At 33.8% G+C, this 15,232-nt stretch overlaps 3 protein-coding genes across 13 annotated transcripts; 2 read left to right on the forward strand and 1 right to left on the reverse strand.

Moving 5' to 3' along the window:
- Nucleotides 1–1,387: 1,387 nt before the first annotated feature.
- Nucleotides 1,388–2,916, forward strand: LOC141661343 (GATA transcription factor 19-like). The gene is made up of 2 exons (XM_074468328.1): nucleotides 1,388–1,999; nucleotides 2,293–2,916. Exons 1-2 carry the CDS (start codon nucleotides 1,526–1,528, stop codon nucleotides 2,590–2,592), a joined length of 774 nt encoding a protein of 257 aa, XP_074324429.1. The 5' UTR covers nucleotides 1,388–1,525; the 3' UTR covers nucleotides 2,593–2,916.
- A 1,735-nt stretch (nucleotides 2,917–4,651) lies between these two features.
- Nucleotides 4,652–9,900, reverse strand: LOC141723813 (uncharacterized). Of its 11 annotated transcripts, none has more exons than XR_012576371.1 (6): nucleotides 9,819–9,889; nucleotides 8,550–9,543; nucleotides 6,834–7,884; nucleotides 6,592–6,696; nucleotides 5,003–5,309; nucleotides 4,652–4,907 (listed from the first exon to the last, which is right to left on the reverse strand). XR_012576371.1 is itself a non-coding variant. In XM_074525718.1 (6 exons), exon 3 carries the CDS (start codon nucleotides 8,096–8,098, stop codon nucleotides 6,995–6,997), a length of 1,104 nt encoding a protein of 367 aa, XP_074381819.1. In that variant the 5' UTR covers nucleotides 8,099–9,543; nucleotides 9,629–9,721; nucleotides 9,819–9,900; the 3' UTR covers nucleotides 4,652–4,907; nucleotides 5,003–5,309; nucleotides 6,592–6,696; nucleotides 6,834–6,994. The 11 variants fall into 11 exon arrangements, 10 of the variants coding, with proteins under 10 accessions (XP_074381819.1, XP_074381824.1, XP_074381825.1 ...); XM_074525718.1 differs by adding an exon at nucleotides 9,629–9,721 and having other exon boundaries at nucleotides 6,834–9,543; nucleotides 9,819–9,900; XM_074525723.1 differs by having other exon boundaries at nucleotides 6,834–8,043.
- Nucleotides 9,901–11,235: 1,335 nt separating this feature from the next.
- LOC141661359 (uncharacterized) lies at nucleotides 11,236–12,619 on the forward strand. The gene is made up of 3 exons (XM_074468350.1): nucleotides 11,236–12,030; nucleotides 12,149–12,219; nucleotides 12,368–12,619. The coding sequence occupies exons 1-3, from the start codon at nucleotides 11,290–11,292 to the stop codon at nucleotides 12,492–12,494; spliced, it is 939 nt and encodes a 312-aa protein (XP_074324451.1). The 5' UTR covers nucleotides 11,236–11,289; the 3' UTR covers nucleotides 12,495–12,619.
- Nucleotides 12,620–15,232: the final 2,613 nt, after the last annotated feature.

A 15,232-nucleotide genomic window follows, 5' to 3' on the forward strand; every position in this document is an offset into this window, starting at 1 on the left:
CAACTAATGGAGGGGGGGCTGGTAGTACTACTAGTAGTATTACTGTTGCCTCGTGATCGGAGAAGAGCAGATCCCTGGAAGACTGTTCCCGTTTGTCACGTGGGTTTCTTTTGACTACAGACTCTCCCTCCTACGACCATCTCTCTCTCTCTCTCTCTCAAACATATGTACTAGTATGATTGAAGTATCTCTATGATTACTTCTCCTGCTCCCTTTCCTTTCTCCCACCTCAATTTTTGTATACCTGCCCCTCTTATATTATTGTTGGAATAATTTGAATTTACATTTATGCGCAGCTATGAGCTACTCACATTTTGTGTCTGCAAAAGAATTGTTTGAATCACAATTGAGAACGAAGGTTTAGTACATGATCCAAATATTCTCCAACTCAACAGTAAACAAGGGGTAGCATTCCAATTTCTTGATATAATAGTGTTCACTTTCTATTTTCGAGAGATCGGGAGTTCACGCTTCAACAAATTACAATATAAATCTCCGATTTTAAAAATATATATATATATGTTTAAAATAGATACATTTTTAAATTATAAATTATTTATAAAATGTTGAAATGAGCAATAAAATTCATGGGATGGTGCTGTTTAATAAAGAGACATTTAAGTTGTGTCATGCATCAATTTTAAAAATAAAATTTTATTGTATATGTGCTGCTCTTACGTAGTATTCATGTATATATCTCATCGAGAATCAAAATTAAAAGCATAAATATGTTTTATGACTGCATTGTTTTCGAAACTTATACACGTTGGCCGCTCTTACTTAGAATTCATGTATATATATCATTAAGGATCAAATTAAAAATTTAAATCTCTTCAAACACTGCCATGATTTTAAGAGTAACCTGTATGTCTGATGCTTAAACATTTGTGCTGTTCCTTTATAAATATTGTGAGAAATTCAAAAACAATTGAAATGAGTAATTAAACATAATAATCAGAGAAACAAATAAGCAAAGAAACGGGTACTGCACAAAGTGTGTCCTCATAAGATTACCAAAAACTAGGAGTGTACTGTGGTTGTGTCTGGATCAGCTTGTATACCCCTTTTTAAGTTGTTGATTGCCCTGGTCTCTACTCTTAGTAATTTAAAGAGAGCTCTGTAAGAGATAGTAACGTGCTCTCCGGGCCCCATCTCTGTCCCTCTTTTTTTGTATTTTTGTAATAGGCCAGGCCTGAATGTATTTGAACTGGGAATATATATTCTTAATTTGAACGAAATAAGAAAATGTAAAATTTTAAAAATATTTAAATAAGTTTGGTAAGAAAGTGAAATATAGAGGGCATGGCAACTGACGACAACATGGAGTCCAAGTGCTGACTGATATTTCGCCATTTTCTTATAAATATCACACTTAGATAGACCAACCCCACCCCCCATTATTTTCTTCTGCTACTACCTATCCTATCATCACCCTTATATATTCACACACTTCTTACTTCTTACTCATTTCTTTTTCATTCTTACCATCACTCTCAACTTCACATTTCCTCATTTACATTCTATAATGGAGATGCATAGGTGCACTAGTACTCATCACGGACAATGTACGTGTGGGATGTTTCATGCTCCAAACCAAACTACTAATTCATTCACAATGCTCTTCAATAACAACCATAAGCCCTATGATGACTTCTCCGACTACTGTCCTTTCTCCGCCGCCTCTTCTTCGTATTCCTCTGCCGTTGATTGTACTCTCTCCTTAGGTACTCCTTCCACCCGCTTATCGTCGACGAACGACAACTATTATAATAATAATAACAGCAACAACAACAATAACGCTAATGGGAAAGCGCGCTCTTCTTATATGCCTAACTTTTGTTGGGACATATTGCAACCCAAACACACCACTTCGTCCCACAAACCTAGCCGTGGTAGTAACACCAATGTCTCCGGTGCCGATCCACTCGTTGCTCGCCGCTGTGCCAACTGCGACACCACCTCTACTCCTCTATGGAGGAACGGCCCACGTGGCCCTAAGGTATTTTATTTAATTCTATTTTTTATTTATTACGTTCTTCAGCATTCAACATTAAAAATTTTATCTTAAAATTTTTTCTGTAGTGCCGCATGTGTCTAGGTTTGAGATATAAGTGACACATTCGGTAACCTAGTATATATTAAAAGTACCAATTAGAGGTTATAATAATAAGAAAATAACACATATTTTGATATTCGATGAGATACAAATATTCTGACACAAGATTCTTTTTGCGGGATGATTTAATAAATTGACTACTGATATTGTCGAATTATTAAAATTTAATAATGCAGTCTCTGTGCAATGCTTGCGGGATTCGATTCAAGAAAGAGGAGAGGAGAGCCACCGCAGCTGCAGCCACCTCAACCACCACAAGCGGCGGAGCTGCAATGGACTCAAATTCATGGATTCATCACCAATACTCTCAGTCATCAAACCAAAAAATCCCGTGCCTCTCACCATCCTCGTTCGGGAACGAATTCCGGTTCATGGATCACGACGACGATCGTGATTCCGAGACCGGGATTCCATTCCTGTCATGGAGACTGAATGTGACCGATAGGCCAGGCCTCGTTCATGACTTCACAAGATAAAGATAAAAATGTGGAATGCAAGTGAATCCAAAATCGGCGTATCTGTATGATGTTGATGGTACTAGGTGCATAACTATATAAATCTATAATTAATTAACGGCATGCTAGCTATTATTATTATTATTATTAAATTTAAAATCGAAATTCACTTTTTCTTTTGGTTAAGTGTTGGCTTTAAGACGAAGAAGTGTCTGCTTACTTTTGGCCATCTTACATAGATGGAGTGAGATTGAGTAGTTCTATGTTTGTTTAGTTGCTTTCTTAAATTCTCATGAATTATTATTATTATTAATACTAGTTCTCTCCATTACTTTAGTTCTTTAACTTTCTTGGTTGCTTAATTTGTCAGTCAATATGCATACATACATGATATGTGTAGGCAAAACATTGCACTTTGCAGCCGTTAGTAGTTCTCATACTTTCTATGATCTGTGGCCCTCTTGGTGATCATCAATCGAATTTACTTTATCAGTTAATGAATTGAACTGTATACACTGAAATTATATCTTGATGTGATGTTTTGTGGGCTTCAATCCCTTGCTTAATTGCCTATAAAGAAAACATCTTATAACTTAATTCGATGACTCGTCTATCACATTGATGATTATTATTCCCCGTCCCACTTTAATACTCCATTTCGTAAATTTCACATATATTCTTAATTTTTACAAATTATATTAATTAAACATGCTCCAATAAAAAAATAAATGTACACTTACATATATATACACACAAAAATTAAAAAATAATATGTATTTTGAATTTTTATACAAGAACTTTTATGAAAATATTCTTTTAGTTAATATTAAAATTATAAAATTTGTATGGGTCAAAGAACGACAAATATTTTGAGAAATTTTTATTTACTAAAATGAAACGAGGAGAGTATTTTTTTTTTGAAGATAGAGAGGAGAGTATATTGTGATTACTCCATATAATGAAGATTAGTATACTAAATTTCACCTGATTCACCTTAAATTTTTGAACCAAAAATGGAGGGGAACCTATAATAATCAAATTATCATTATTTTTTTTAATAATTTACAAGGAAAATATAGACAAATAATTCGAATCTGTCATGTTTGGATTTGGATCAACATATTTGTAACTTTTGTTCCGAATGAAAAATAAGACACAACATGCAAATTAATGTTCGGGAAAGGTTATATTGTCTTGGTATTTTTAGAATTTGTTGATAATCCTCCATGTTAAAATTTGTAAATATGCAGTTAATAGTAATTCTTTTACCTATAATATAAACACCATGTCTTCAAATTATTTTAGGCGCCAAAGCCCAAGAATACAACTTGCGGCGTTGGGCCTAAGGCTGCAAATAGTTGCTTGGTTGTCACAAAAGAAACAATCAGACCTCTGTCCCAACTTGTAAGTTGGTCTTAAGAAATTTCTTGAGGTCTCTTGTAGTCTCTATAAATCATGTAGGGTAGTGGATTGGGCTGTAGCAAAAAGAGCCTGTTATTTTCTAGTCCAAAACTAGCCACCTTCGATTATGGATCCAGAGTGATAACTTTCAAATTTTATTTGGCAAAGGAGATTTGGCGTTTTAATGGTGTAACACAAAACACAAATTCTTAGGTTGGGGAACTAATCGACTGACTGACAATTTTACCGACATAAAATTTGGATATTCATCATCATGAATACTAGTTTTACAGCCCGTGCGGCATGAGTCTTCATTATATTTTTATATTATTTAAATTTATAATAATTTTTTTTGATCATTATCTTATTAGTATATTTATAAATAACAATAGTAATATTAAAATCTTGAGTAGTATATAAATAATAATATAAATATTTGCTGTTAGTGGGGTTCGAACCCGGAAGCTTTAATAGTGTATAATAAAATATAAATATTTCTTATTGGTGGGGTTCGAACCAGAGATTTTGACTAGTGTATATTCTTTTAATATTTGAATTTAACGATCCTGATCACTTGATTAAAAAGATCCGACGTTCATAAATGAGGATAATTAAACCAACCAAAAAAAAAGGCGGAACATGTTAAATCCATAACTTATATTTAATTTTCAGAGCAACTTTTTTCAGCAATTACCATATTGTCCTCGACATTGACTTTCAAAACAATACTAACTTCGAGAGAGCAGAGCATAATAGTACACTCTTTTTTTCCGAAACAAAAATTGGATCAACCACTAATCTAAACAATTCACAAAAATATTAATACCCACATTTAAATCATAATGTGCTGCTTTTATCCAAAATCACAACGCTTTAATCTTCACGACCAGTTTTATGCTCCATCTAGAGATCGAAAAACCAGGTCTTCTTTTATCCTGGGACCAAGATTAAAGATAATGTGTAAGAAACAATTATAGAGATATTGATACTTAACATACATTAAAAATAAAAAAAATATTCTGTTACTTACATGAACATATAAATTTCGCGAGAAATCTTGAAATAAATTATAAGGATCTGAAACAATATTGTTGTTCTCTATTAGACATGGAGTGTAACAATCCATGTATTATGATATGTTGGTTTTACCTCGGCAGGAACGACTGTTGTGTCCAGTACATCCAAACACTACATTTTCTTGTTTTCTCAACAATCTCAAATTTCAATAGATTTCGTTTTGTAGAAGAAGAATTCCTTTTGTTCACTGATCCTTGTGATCTTCCTTTATATAACACAATTTCTGGCTCAAGAAGCTTGGATGATTGTCCATTAACAAGCTGAGATATGACATCCAAAGCATTATCTTTCCGAGTTAGTGGCATCTCTAGATACTTGTCTTGAAAAGTATCAAGTAATTCCTTTAATTTCACGGCGTTTGAACCAATCTTATCTCCAGGAAGAATAAATTGCCTATTATTGATCATCTATTGAGAATGTATGGCATCGATATGTATGACATTCTCTTTCCAACCATTCAACATATATGCGCAAGGAAGACCCATAATTGTTTTAAACTAAGACCTGTAATTGTTTTAAACTGGCCATAACATACAGGTCTTATTTTTCCAGATCTAACCAACTCCCACTACTTAAATAATTCTTTCATAGGCGAAATGTGACACCCTAGTATTTAATTTCTAAAAAAGTAAGATATTACAGTCATGGAGAGTTCGTATTTTCTCACCTGAAAGTCGCGATTTAATCTCCTGAAAGTCATTCTCAATGGCCAAACAAATTCTTTCTTTAACTCTTTAAAAAACTCCGGTTAAAATTTGCAAATATTGTTTCAATTTATCATGTGCACCCTCTTCTCTAGATGAGACATGATTGCAAAAATTTGTAAATTTTTCAGTCCATGCATGAATAAACCTTTCTTTATTTATAAGCCATGTGTTCTTGATATACTTTGTAGCGTCTTGTTTTTCTTTATACATAACCTCAAATTCAGCCTAAGTTTTATTATATTTCTCTTCGGTTTGGGAATATATCACTGCATTCCATTCTGATAAAAATAACTCTCAAACTTGTTGCTTGTCAAAATAGCTCTTACATTTTGCCAAAATATTTTTTTTAATATACCAAACACATTGGAAGTTTTTAACTCTAGGAAACACGATCCCAATAACATTCATTAAGGCTAATTCTCAATCTGTTACGATCACAGATGGCTTACATCCAGATTCTAAAATGCCTTTAAAATTTTCCAAAGCCCAAATATAGTCCTCACATTTCTCACTTTCCAGGAAGGCAAAACATGAATAAAAAGATGAGTTGAAACTTGACATTCCTACTATATCAAGTAGTGGGCATCATATATCTATTTGTTTTATAAGTACAATCCATAACAAAAATAGTTGGATAACTCCTAATTAGTGTGATTGTGATTTGATGAGCAAAAAAAAGCCTTTTAATCTTTCCATTATCATGATGAACAACGTCAAATGTAAAATTATCTCGACCATGTTCGTCAAATAAAGCTTGAACTCAAGGGCGGAAGCAGGAAAATAAAACACCCTGGGCTACTAAATAAATGTAGAACATAATATAAAAACTACTTACCGATTGTAGTTGCAGCGGCATAAACCAACAACCTTAAATCAATAAATCAACATACTGTACATAGACCATACCCGCATTAGTACATGGGGATCAGGTGCTCTGTACCTGTAAAAAATAGCATGAAAATCATGTTCAGAGAATCAAAACTGCAGAAAACTGTACTGAAATTATAAAATTCAGGAAAGTAAATGAAATATCCACTCCTAACACGTGGGAACAGATTGAATTTTAAGAAATATTACATGTCATTTGAGTTGTAACCTGCGATTCTTCATAGAATAAAACTCATCTATTATGGAATCTGTTTCTATATCTTCAACAAGTTCTCGCTCAATATTAATCATCATAGAATCTGCCAAGAACTCCTCCTCCATTTTATTGCGTAGAGCAGTTTTAATAAGTTTCATATAGTTGAGAAAGACCTTTCGGCAGTGGCGGTAGAAACCGGTAATGTCAAAACAAGCCGAATCAACTGATCAATCAAATTATAATGCTGCACCTTGTTTGTTTCAACTAATCCGCGACACAATTTATTAATAGTAGTCATATTTTGAAAGCTCGTATGATGAATCACATCAAGTTTATAATGCTCAAGTTGATTTCTCAAATAATGCAATTTTTGTTCACTAAAGTCACCTGGATAAAACTTTTCTGCCAGCTTGTAAATGTCTTCAGCTTTAAATGATCTGAAGTTGTCCTTAGGGTCTAAAGCAGAGGTGAGTGTAAGGAGTTCTACTGCTCCATCACTAAACCTGGAATGCAACTCTTCTTGCTGAAAATCTATTGCTGAATTAAAGATATTAAAATGGTAGTGCTGACAGATTGTCATCGAGTCTTTTTGCTGGCATGAGCGTCCTGTTGCGCTTTTGTACAAAGCATTCATATCTGTAACTTTAATTCCATATTGTGTGTAAATGGATTGCACATATAAAAGGAGATGATCAAATCCTTCTTCTCTCAAGGTAACAAGTAGTGATTTGGTAGTTGAGACTAGATCCATGACACTTATAATGTCAAGAGACTTGTATTGTAGTGCCCGACAAAGCAAGTCAGTAATCCCCATGATTTTATGCATCATGTGAAGTGTAAAAATAAAATTAAAAGATTTCATAATTATCAAACAACCACCAGCTTCTCCACGTAGTGAACTAGATGTACCTTCTTCAACAATACTTTCAAGCACTGAAATGATTGCACCATACATATTAATTAAACTGCAAATGGAATCAAAATGCGAGCTCCATCGAGTGGCACCACTCCGATGTAGATTACCAATCTGATTAATGCCTCTACCTGTATCACGTTCACCTGAAGTTACCATACGAGCAATTTCAATAGCTTTAAGCCGAACACTCTCAATTGTTGCTTTAAGTCGCAATCGATTCTTCTGGATTTCTTCTAAACTTTGGGTATTAAGCACTTTGTTAATATGTCCCGTAACTTTCATTAAATCTTGAACACAATGCACTGCATTACTATGTGGTGAAGATGGACCTCCAACATTCATTAAAAGTGGACATCTGACCCCATCATTAACCCTCTTCCAACAATTAAATCCATCAATGGTAAATGTAGGATGCAAAGGTGCTTTATTTTGAAAAATAAAGCAGGGAAAACAAAAATATTGAATCTTTTTTCAGAGAGTATTCTAACCAAGGGAATTTTTCAAATCACGAGTATTGAAATCTACGGTATTGTGTTTGTGACCCATATCTTGTTCTTGGATACTCTACTAATTTAGGTTGATATGGACCCATTTTGATATAAGCTCGTCTAATTTCATCCCGTTGATTAACGGGATGCTGCCATATAGGAATCCGAATTCCAGGATCTCGTTCAAGTGTATTAATATCAATTTCAACTCTTCGAGATTTTAAACTCGGTTCTTCGATTTCAATTTCCTCAATCTCAACCCTAGCTGCATTTTCTTCAATATCAATATTAGATGGAGATTTTACCTCATTGGTAGTAGTCGAAGAAGGTCCAATTGGTTTGAAAAATGACAGCAATATTTCCCCCCTTTTTCCCCTTGATTTTCCATATGCTTGCCCCGTAAGGTTGTAACTCTCTAAACCTGAAAGATGAAGGAGATTAAACAAAAACCTAATTGAGGAGAGTAAAAAAAAATAAGAAAACAATTGATTTCATTATCTTCTCCTGAATCTGTGTTCAATTCGTTGCCCTTCTCCTTCTTTAGTTCTTCTGCTTCGCTCTGTTTTTTTCAAGTCAGTAAGCCACACAAGTACATGTATGTTTGTTCTATATTTTTCTATCCCAAATAATTATATATGGGTTGGGCTAAGTCTTAAAATTTTGGGCTTGGTAATATAAAATTTTTGAATTTTTTTTCCCCCGGGCCGGAGGACACCACAGCCTCAGCTGTGCCTCCGCCCCTGCTTGAACTGGAGTTCGATCAAACAACTATTCTTTTTTTATCTTGAACTTCATATTTGCAATAATCCGCGAACCTACTTTTGTATTAACATTCTCTTGTCGTAGTGCCGAAAGAATTTGACGGGTCTACACACCAGCTTTTGTTATTCTTTCAATAACAAGAGTTGTGCTTCCGCCCCTGCTTAACTGGAGTTCGATCAAACAACTATTCTCTTTTTATCTTGAACTTCATATTTGCAATAATCCGCGAACCTACTTTTGTATTAACTTTCTCTTGTCGTAGTGCCGAAAGAATTTGACGGATCTACACACCAGCTCTTGTTATTCTTTCAATAACTAAATTTTGTTCTTCTGATAATTGACGACACGAAGGATGACCCGAGATATCTGATGATAACCCGTGATTGTGTAAATTATATTCTATCTTGAGTTTCCAGGACCCATCAACTTGTCTACCGCGAACTTAAAATAGACAATTAATTAGTCGAGAACTTGATTTTCTCTTTCGATCATCGATCATCAGGGGCAATGTTCGACTTATTGCGATAACAACCTCCCCTGTCACAACCAATAACAACTGTCACAACCAATAACGACATACTTATCTTATCTTTTCTGAAACACTTGATGGATATAGCATAACCTTATATCAAGTAAATCTCTTTAATAGAACTAATAAGATCTTTCCATGACTTGAAAGATATGCTAAGTAACTGTAACTCCATCTCTTCGTAAGCTTTGGAATGGAAGTATGAAAGTTAAGGACCGTTACATTAAATCAAAAGCAATTCAAGCTTATTTTTAAAGTGCAAAAGTTAAAGATTTATAATTACCTTCAATTGGTGAATTTTCAGATTATTTGGAGTTGCTTGAGATTCATCTTCCATGCCGCATACAATTAGGAATAGAAATTAGGGATACCAAATAAAAAATGTCCTATGTATGTATATTAATGTAATAGATGAAGGGTAAACTGGTCTTATTAGAAAAAGAAAAAGTTGCTCTAGAAGTTAAATATAAACTCTGGATTTAATATTTTCCAAAAAGGCATATCAAATACTTATATTAATTATTCATTATCTGATTAATCACTCCGAAAAATGCCAATTTTAATTTTTTTAACCTTATGATCTATAGTAAATATTGCCCTGTCGAAAGATAGAAGAAAAAATTGTGGTAGGGCAGATTAAAAGAGTAACCACACCAAAGGTTGGTCACCTTCTTTACTCTTTAATCAAATTAACCCGTTAAGTTGGTTACCGACGAATACTAGAACGTCACATGAAGCAGGATAACGAAATAAGCACTATAACAATGGAGGTTGCATTACATCACAACAGAAGCCAGTGGATATTGTTCATCCACATTATAACAACCCTGGCTATATAATTAATTAAGTTGTTGATACGGGTAGGATTCTATATCTTCTCAAAAGTTCATACGGTAATTTATTAAATGACAAAATAGAACAGACAACTAACAGAGATGTCGCGTACGAAATTATAAATTTAGCATGGAGGATCAAAATGTATTAGATACGACATGGTGTCCCGTACTATATCTATTTATTTCGTTAAAACAAAAAAAGGTTAGTAGTTGTTTTTTCTTAAAATTATATCCAATGTATAATTTCTGGACGCTAATTAAGTTGCTAATTGCAATTCATTATAAATTACTACCTTATAATTGGTCTGATATACGGATGGTTTTTAATATTTGTTATCCTATTATTCTAATCTAATATTTTTTTTGAAAACATGATTCTTTTCTTGTATCTTGAAAATAAAAAATAAAAAATATTTGATTTTAACATGTTGATATGATTCGAACTGAGAGTTGTGATTCGAACTTGATGCGAGAGCAGTTAGAAGATAAATAATATAAATATTTAAATATAATATGTATGTGATATTAAATCTAACGAGCTTCATCTATTTATTTTAAACCAATAATTATAAATAAAACTCTTGAATAACCAAAACTACCTACTATAAAAACCTCTGTTTTTATAATAATATAGTATAAATAAATAAACTTTCAAAATCGTCATAATTTTTTTTTTAAATATTACACTATCTAGATGTATGTACGTTTTTATTTTGAGCACCAGTATACAGTTGACTTGTAAAATTCATTTCAGTAGTATATAAGCCGCTATATTTAACGGGTAACGACAGGTATCTACTTATTACCGAACAGTCGCACACCAACCTCGTTCCGCCTAGCTATATATATCACATTCTATATGCACTCTCTCGTATCTTGTACTCAATATCCGTAAATTTAAATATTTATTGTGCAAAAATGGTGAATGTCGTAGCTATGCAAAAGCCATTGTTACACTTTCTCATGAAAATGGCCGGAGTGAAAAAACGCTTGGTAGAGATCTCGCCTGGCACAGTCATGAACTTCTGGGTTCCTTCCGAAACCCTTAAAAAATCTAAAAATGTCGAAACCGATACGAACGTTACTAAACCAAATAAGCCAGTGATTGTACTCATTCATGGCTTTGCAAGCGAAGGTATAGTTACGTGGCAATTCCAAATCGGTTCTCTGACAAAAAAATACTCCGTTTACGTGCCTGACCTTTTATTTTTCGGTGACTCATTCACCGATAGCTTGGAGAGATCACCTGCTTTTCAAGCCGAGTGTTTGATGAAAGGACTAAAAACATTAGGAGTGGAGAAATGCACGGTGGTGGGGTTTAGTTATGGAGGCATGGTGGCGTTCAAGATGGCTGAGCTTTACCCTGACCTTGTCGAAAATTTGGTTGTTTCGGGGTCGATCTTGGCTATGACTGATTCTATTAGTGATGCCACGCTTCAGAGTCTGGGGTTTGATTCGTCTTCAGACCTGTTGTTGCCAACTTCTGTAGATGGACTCAAGGCGCTTTTATCTGTTGCTGCTTATACAAAGTTTCGGATTCCTCGTAGATTTTACAAGGATTTTCTTGAGGTGATGTTTAACAACAGAAAGGAAAGGGCGGAGCTACTTGAAGGTCTGATAGTTAGCAACAAAGATACAATTGTCCCCATATTCCAGCAGGTTTTTGTACCTCTTTCTTAGATATTTAGCAAAAATATGTTTATATTTTATGGTAGTTTTTCTCTATCCACATTTCAGGATATCTATATCAAACCTGTTGGATTGTCTTATTTTACAGAGAAGAATACATCTTCTATGGGGTGAAGATGATCAAATTTTCAAGTTCGAGCTCGCCAAGAATATGAAAGAGTAAGATTATTCTTGTCGAACAGGAACCAGATTGCGTCCTGATTACTTAATTTCAAATTTTCTCTTGCGTTGTTGAGTCGCAATATTTGCAGGAGCATAAGGTGCAATAATGTACTGATATAATATTGCTAAATGTCATACATAACAGGCAACTTGGCGAAATGGCGACGTATGACAGCATAGCGAAAGCAGGGCACCTGGTTCACCTAGAAAGACCCTGTGTCTTCAATAAGTGTCTCAAGCAGTTTCTTGATTCCCTGCAAGAAAACCAGTAGTCAAGAATGCACCCTTTAATACTCCCATATATGATATATGTGTGTGTAACACTTCCACATTACTAAGAAAAATTGTGAACTTTTCATATCTATGTAATTAATATTATTGATTTTTACCTAGTACACGATAACAGCTCCATATTTTCGTATTGCTAAGCTGTGTAAACATAATACTACTATACTAATACTGTATTACATAGCATTACATAAATGATATTGTACGAGTATATCTGAACTCAATCCTCCACCCAGCTGGAAGCAAATTAATCATATCAGAAGCAAAATTGCGATTCTGCAAGTTGTAGAAGAAGCTGTTTATCAATTGTCTTTTTACTGAGCTCGCAGCTGCATTGCAATTTCGTTATAAGCATCGAAGCAACTCGTATACGGATATTGAGAAGAGTACTGTTGTGTACAAAATTTTGTAAAAAAAATTATACATAATAATATAATAGATGATGTAGGGTGTTTTAATTAATTTTATTGATGTGAATATAGGAGACATATTTCAATTAAAATACATCACATGCGTACAAGATTTTGTACACTTAGCATTTTTCTATTGAGAACTCAGGCTCAACATTGGAAAAGAAAAGTTATAAACACTCTCTCAAAAGGTTCACAAGGGAGATACAAATTCAAACAACTATTAAGAGCAACTCCAATGATTGACACTTCGTCACGTAATCAAAAATATTATATTTTAAATTCTCTCTTTTCAATCATTTTTAGCACCATTTTTTTAAAAAACACTCTAATGATTGATACCCCAAGATGTCAACTTTACTAATTCAATAAAAAAATGCATAATAGAAATATATTAGAAAAATAATATTTTATTCATCATTGGGACAACAAATGAAATTGACACCCTATTTTACGGGAGGCCAACTTTTGACACTCCAAATTGGCACCCCAATGGCTCGCTCAACTCCAACGAAGTGCTAACAAAAATGCAAAGCCACGTCATACCAGATGGCGTTGACACCTCTCTTGGCATCCTCCGTCGTAGTTACTTTACGGGATCTATTCTAATAAGTTAATCCCTCTCCCATTAAATTTAATACATTATTTTTTGGCACGCTTTTTAATATTTCTTTAAAACATAACTCCATAATATTTTTAAATTTTTTTTTCTGAATAAAAATTTGGGAAAATTTGCCAAATATACCAACTTTTAAATATTTATTGCGACTCTACTACCTTACTTAAAAATAACATTTTCATCTTCCCATTCCTTTTTTAACTTCTCTCCCTTTATCTCTCACTCTCCTCTCACTACCTCTCTCTCTCGTTCCCTACTCTCTCACTGCCCTACTCTCTCTCCCCCTCCCACCGTTCTCATCCCTCTCTGCACATTCGCTTTCTCCACCGCTGTAGAAGCCGCCGCCGAGCGCCATCGCCACAAATATCGTCTCCGCATTGAACCCCCTCTCCACGCCGCAAACGTAGTCTCTCTTTCGTGCCTCTTGTGATGAAGCTTCAATTGACTATATATATATATATTTCTGTGTGTGCGTGTGTGTGAATTTGAGAATTTTAGGTGGAATATGTATGATTTTGTTTGACAATCAACTATGTTGAGTTGAGCTAAGTTTTAGTTGCTTTTTAGGTTGTAATGTTTGGCGTCTTTATTTTTCTTATATAGTTGCGGTTGCAGTTACAACTGTTGCAACGAGTTTATCTCAATTGCTTGTAATTTTTATTATATTTAAATTTAAAATTGCTTTGGTTGTATTTGTGGTTGCTGGCCCCGTAGGGGAACTGTAACATGTGGATATGGTGGTAGTGGCGATGGGTATAGAAGTGGGTGTCATGAATGTGGTAGTGGTGGTGGCAGCTATGTAGATGGGTGTTTTAAATAGCAGGTTGTTTTGGTTGCATCTGTGGTTGCTGACCCTGTAGGGGCACTGCAACCTGTTATGCAATCACTCATATAAGATTCAATAGTGATTGCTTTTGGTTGAAATATGGTTACAGAAGTTACAAACCGTATTATTAATTTTGATTGCATTCAGTTACATATGGTTGCATCCAATTGTATCTAAATGCAACTGCCCCCGCGGGGCCAATATAAAAAAGTTGTACAACTAGCATATCAGGTAACTTAAATTGTTATAGGAAGTGGTCATAGTGGACAGTGTACACTTTGACATGGAGAAAGCTGGTGGCAAATCTTTGGATATTGCGGTTTCTAATTTGTTGTTTTAGTTGTTTTTTAGGTTGCAATGTTTGGCCCGCAGGGGTATTTATTTTTCTACCTTGCAACCAGTTGCAACTTATTATGTAAATAAATATAATTTTCAAAAGATTTTTTCAAAGTTGCATTTGTGCTTGCATATATGGTTACTAACAGTTGTAGATATGGTTGCATATGCAACCACCATATTTTTGTAAATATTTTTTGGAACATAATATTTTTGTAATTTGTTTTAAAAAATGACAGTATTTTTGCAAAAATTCTTTTAAACTTGGTTATTTATGAAAAAAGCCCTAAAAATTTTATATTTAAATTTTTATTTAATTTTTTTTAAAAAAAATATTATGAAACTATATTTTATATAAATTTCGAAATATATACAAATACGTTTAATAAACGTGTAAACTCAGCGGGGACATAGGGTAAGATACATTGTTATCAATTGTACAATGCCTGTTCTAACAGCTGTCTTCCAGCACATGATTTAAATATTATAATAATGTTAGGATATTTATGTAGCATTATGTAACCAACTACT

The sequence above is a fragment of the Apium graveolens genome, chromosome 5 (genome assembly GCF_009905375.1).
Source record: "Apium graveolens cultivar Ventura chromosome 5, ASM990537v1, whole genome shotgun sequence".
In the NCBI taxonomy this organism is placed as follows: Eukaryota; Viridiplantae; Streptophyta; class Magnoliopsida; order Apiales; family Apiaceae; genus Apium; species Apium graveolens.

What these genes read in the sequence shown, in the direction of transcription:
- LOC141723813 (XM_074525720.1), bottom strand. Translation starts at nt 8,098, where the DNA reads ATGAATGTTGGAGGTCCATCTTCACCACATAGTAATGCAGTGCATTGT.
- LOC141661359 (XM_074468350.1), top strand. Translation starts at nt 11,290, where the DNA reads ATGGTGAATGTCGTAGCTATGCAAAAGCCATTGTTACACTTTCTCATG. An exon ending in TTGTCCCCATATTCCAGCAG is followed by an intron (nt 12,031 to 12,148) that starts GTTTTTGTACCT and finishes CTTATTTTACAG; the next exon opens with AGAAGAATACATCTTCTATG. An exon ending in CTCGCCAAGAATATGAAAGA is followed by an intron (nt 12,220 to 12,367) that starts GTAAGATTATTC and finishes CATACATAACAG; the next exon opens with GCAACTTGGCGAAATGGCGA.
- LOC141661343 (XM_074468328.1), top strand. Translation starts at nt 1,526, where the DNA reads ATGGAGATGCATAGGTGCACTAGTACTCATCACGGACAATGTACGTGT. An exon ending in ACGGCCCACGTGGCCCTAAG is followed by an intron (nt 2,000 to 2,292) that starts GTATTTTATTTA and finishes TTAATAATGCAG; the next exon opens with TCTCTGTGCAATGCTTGCGG.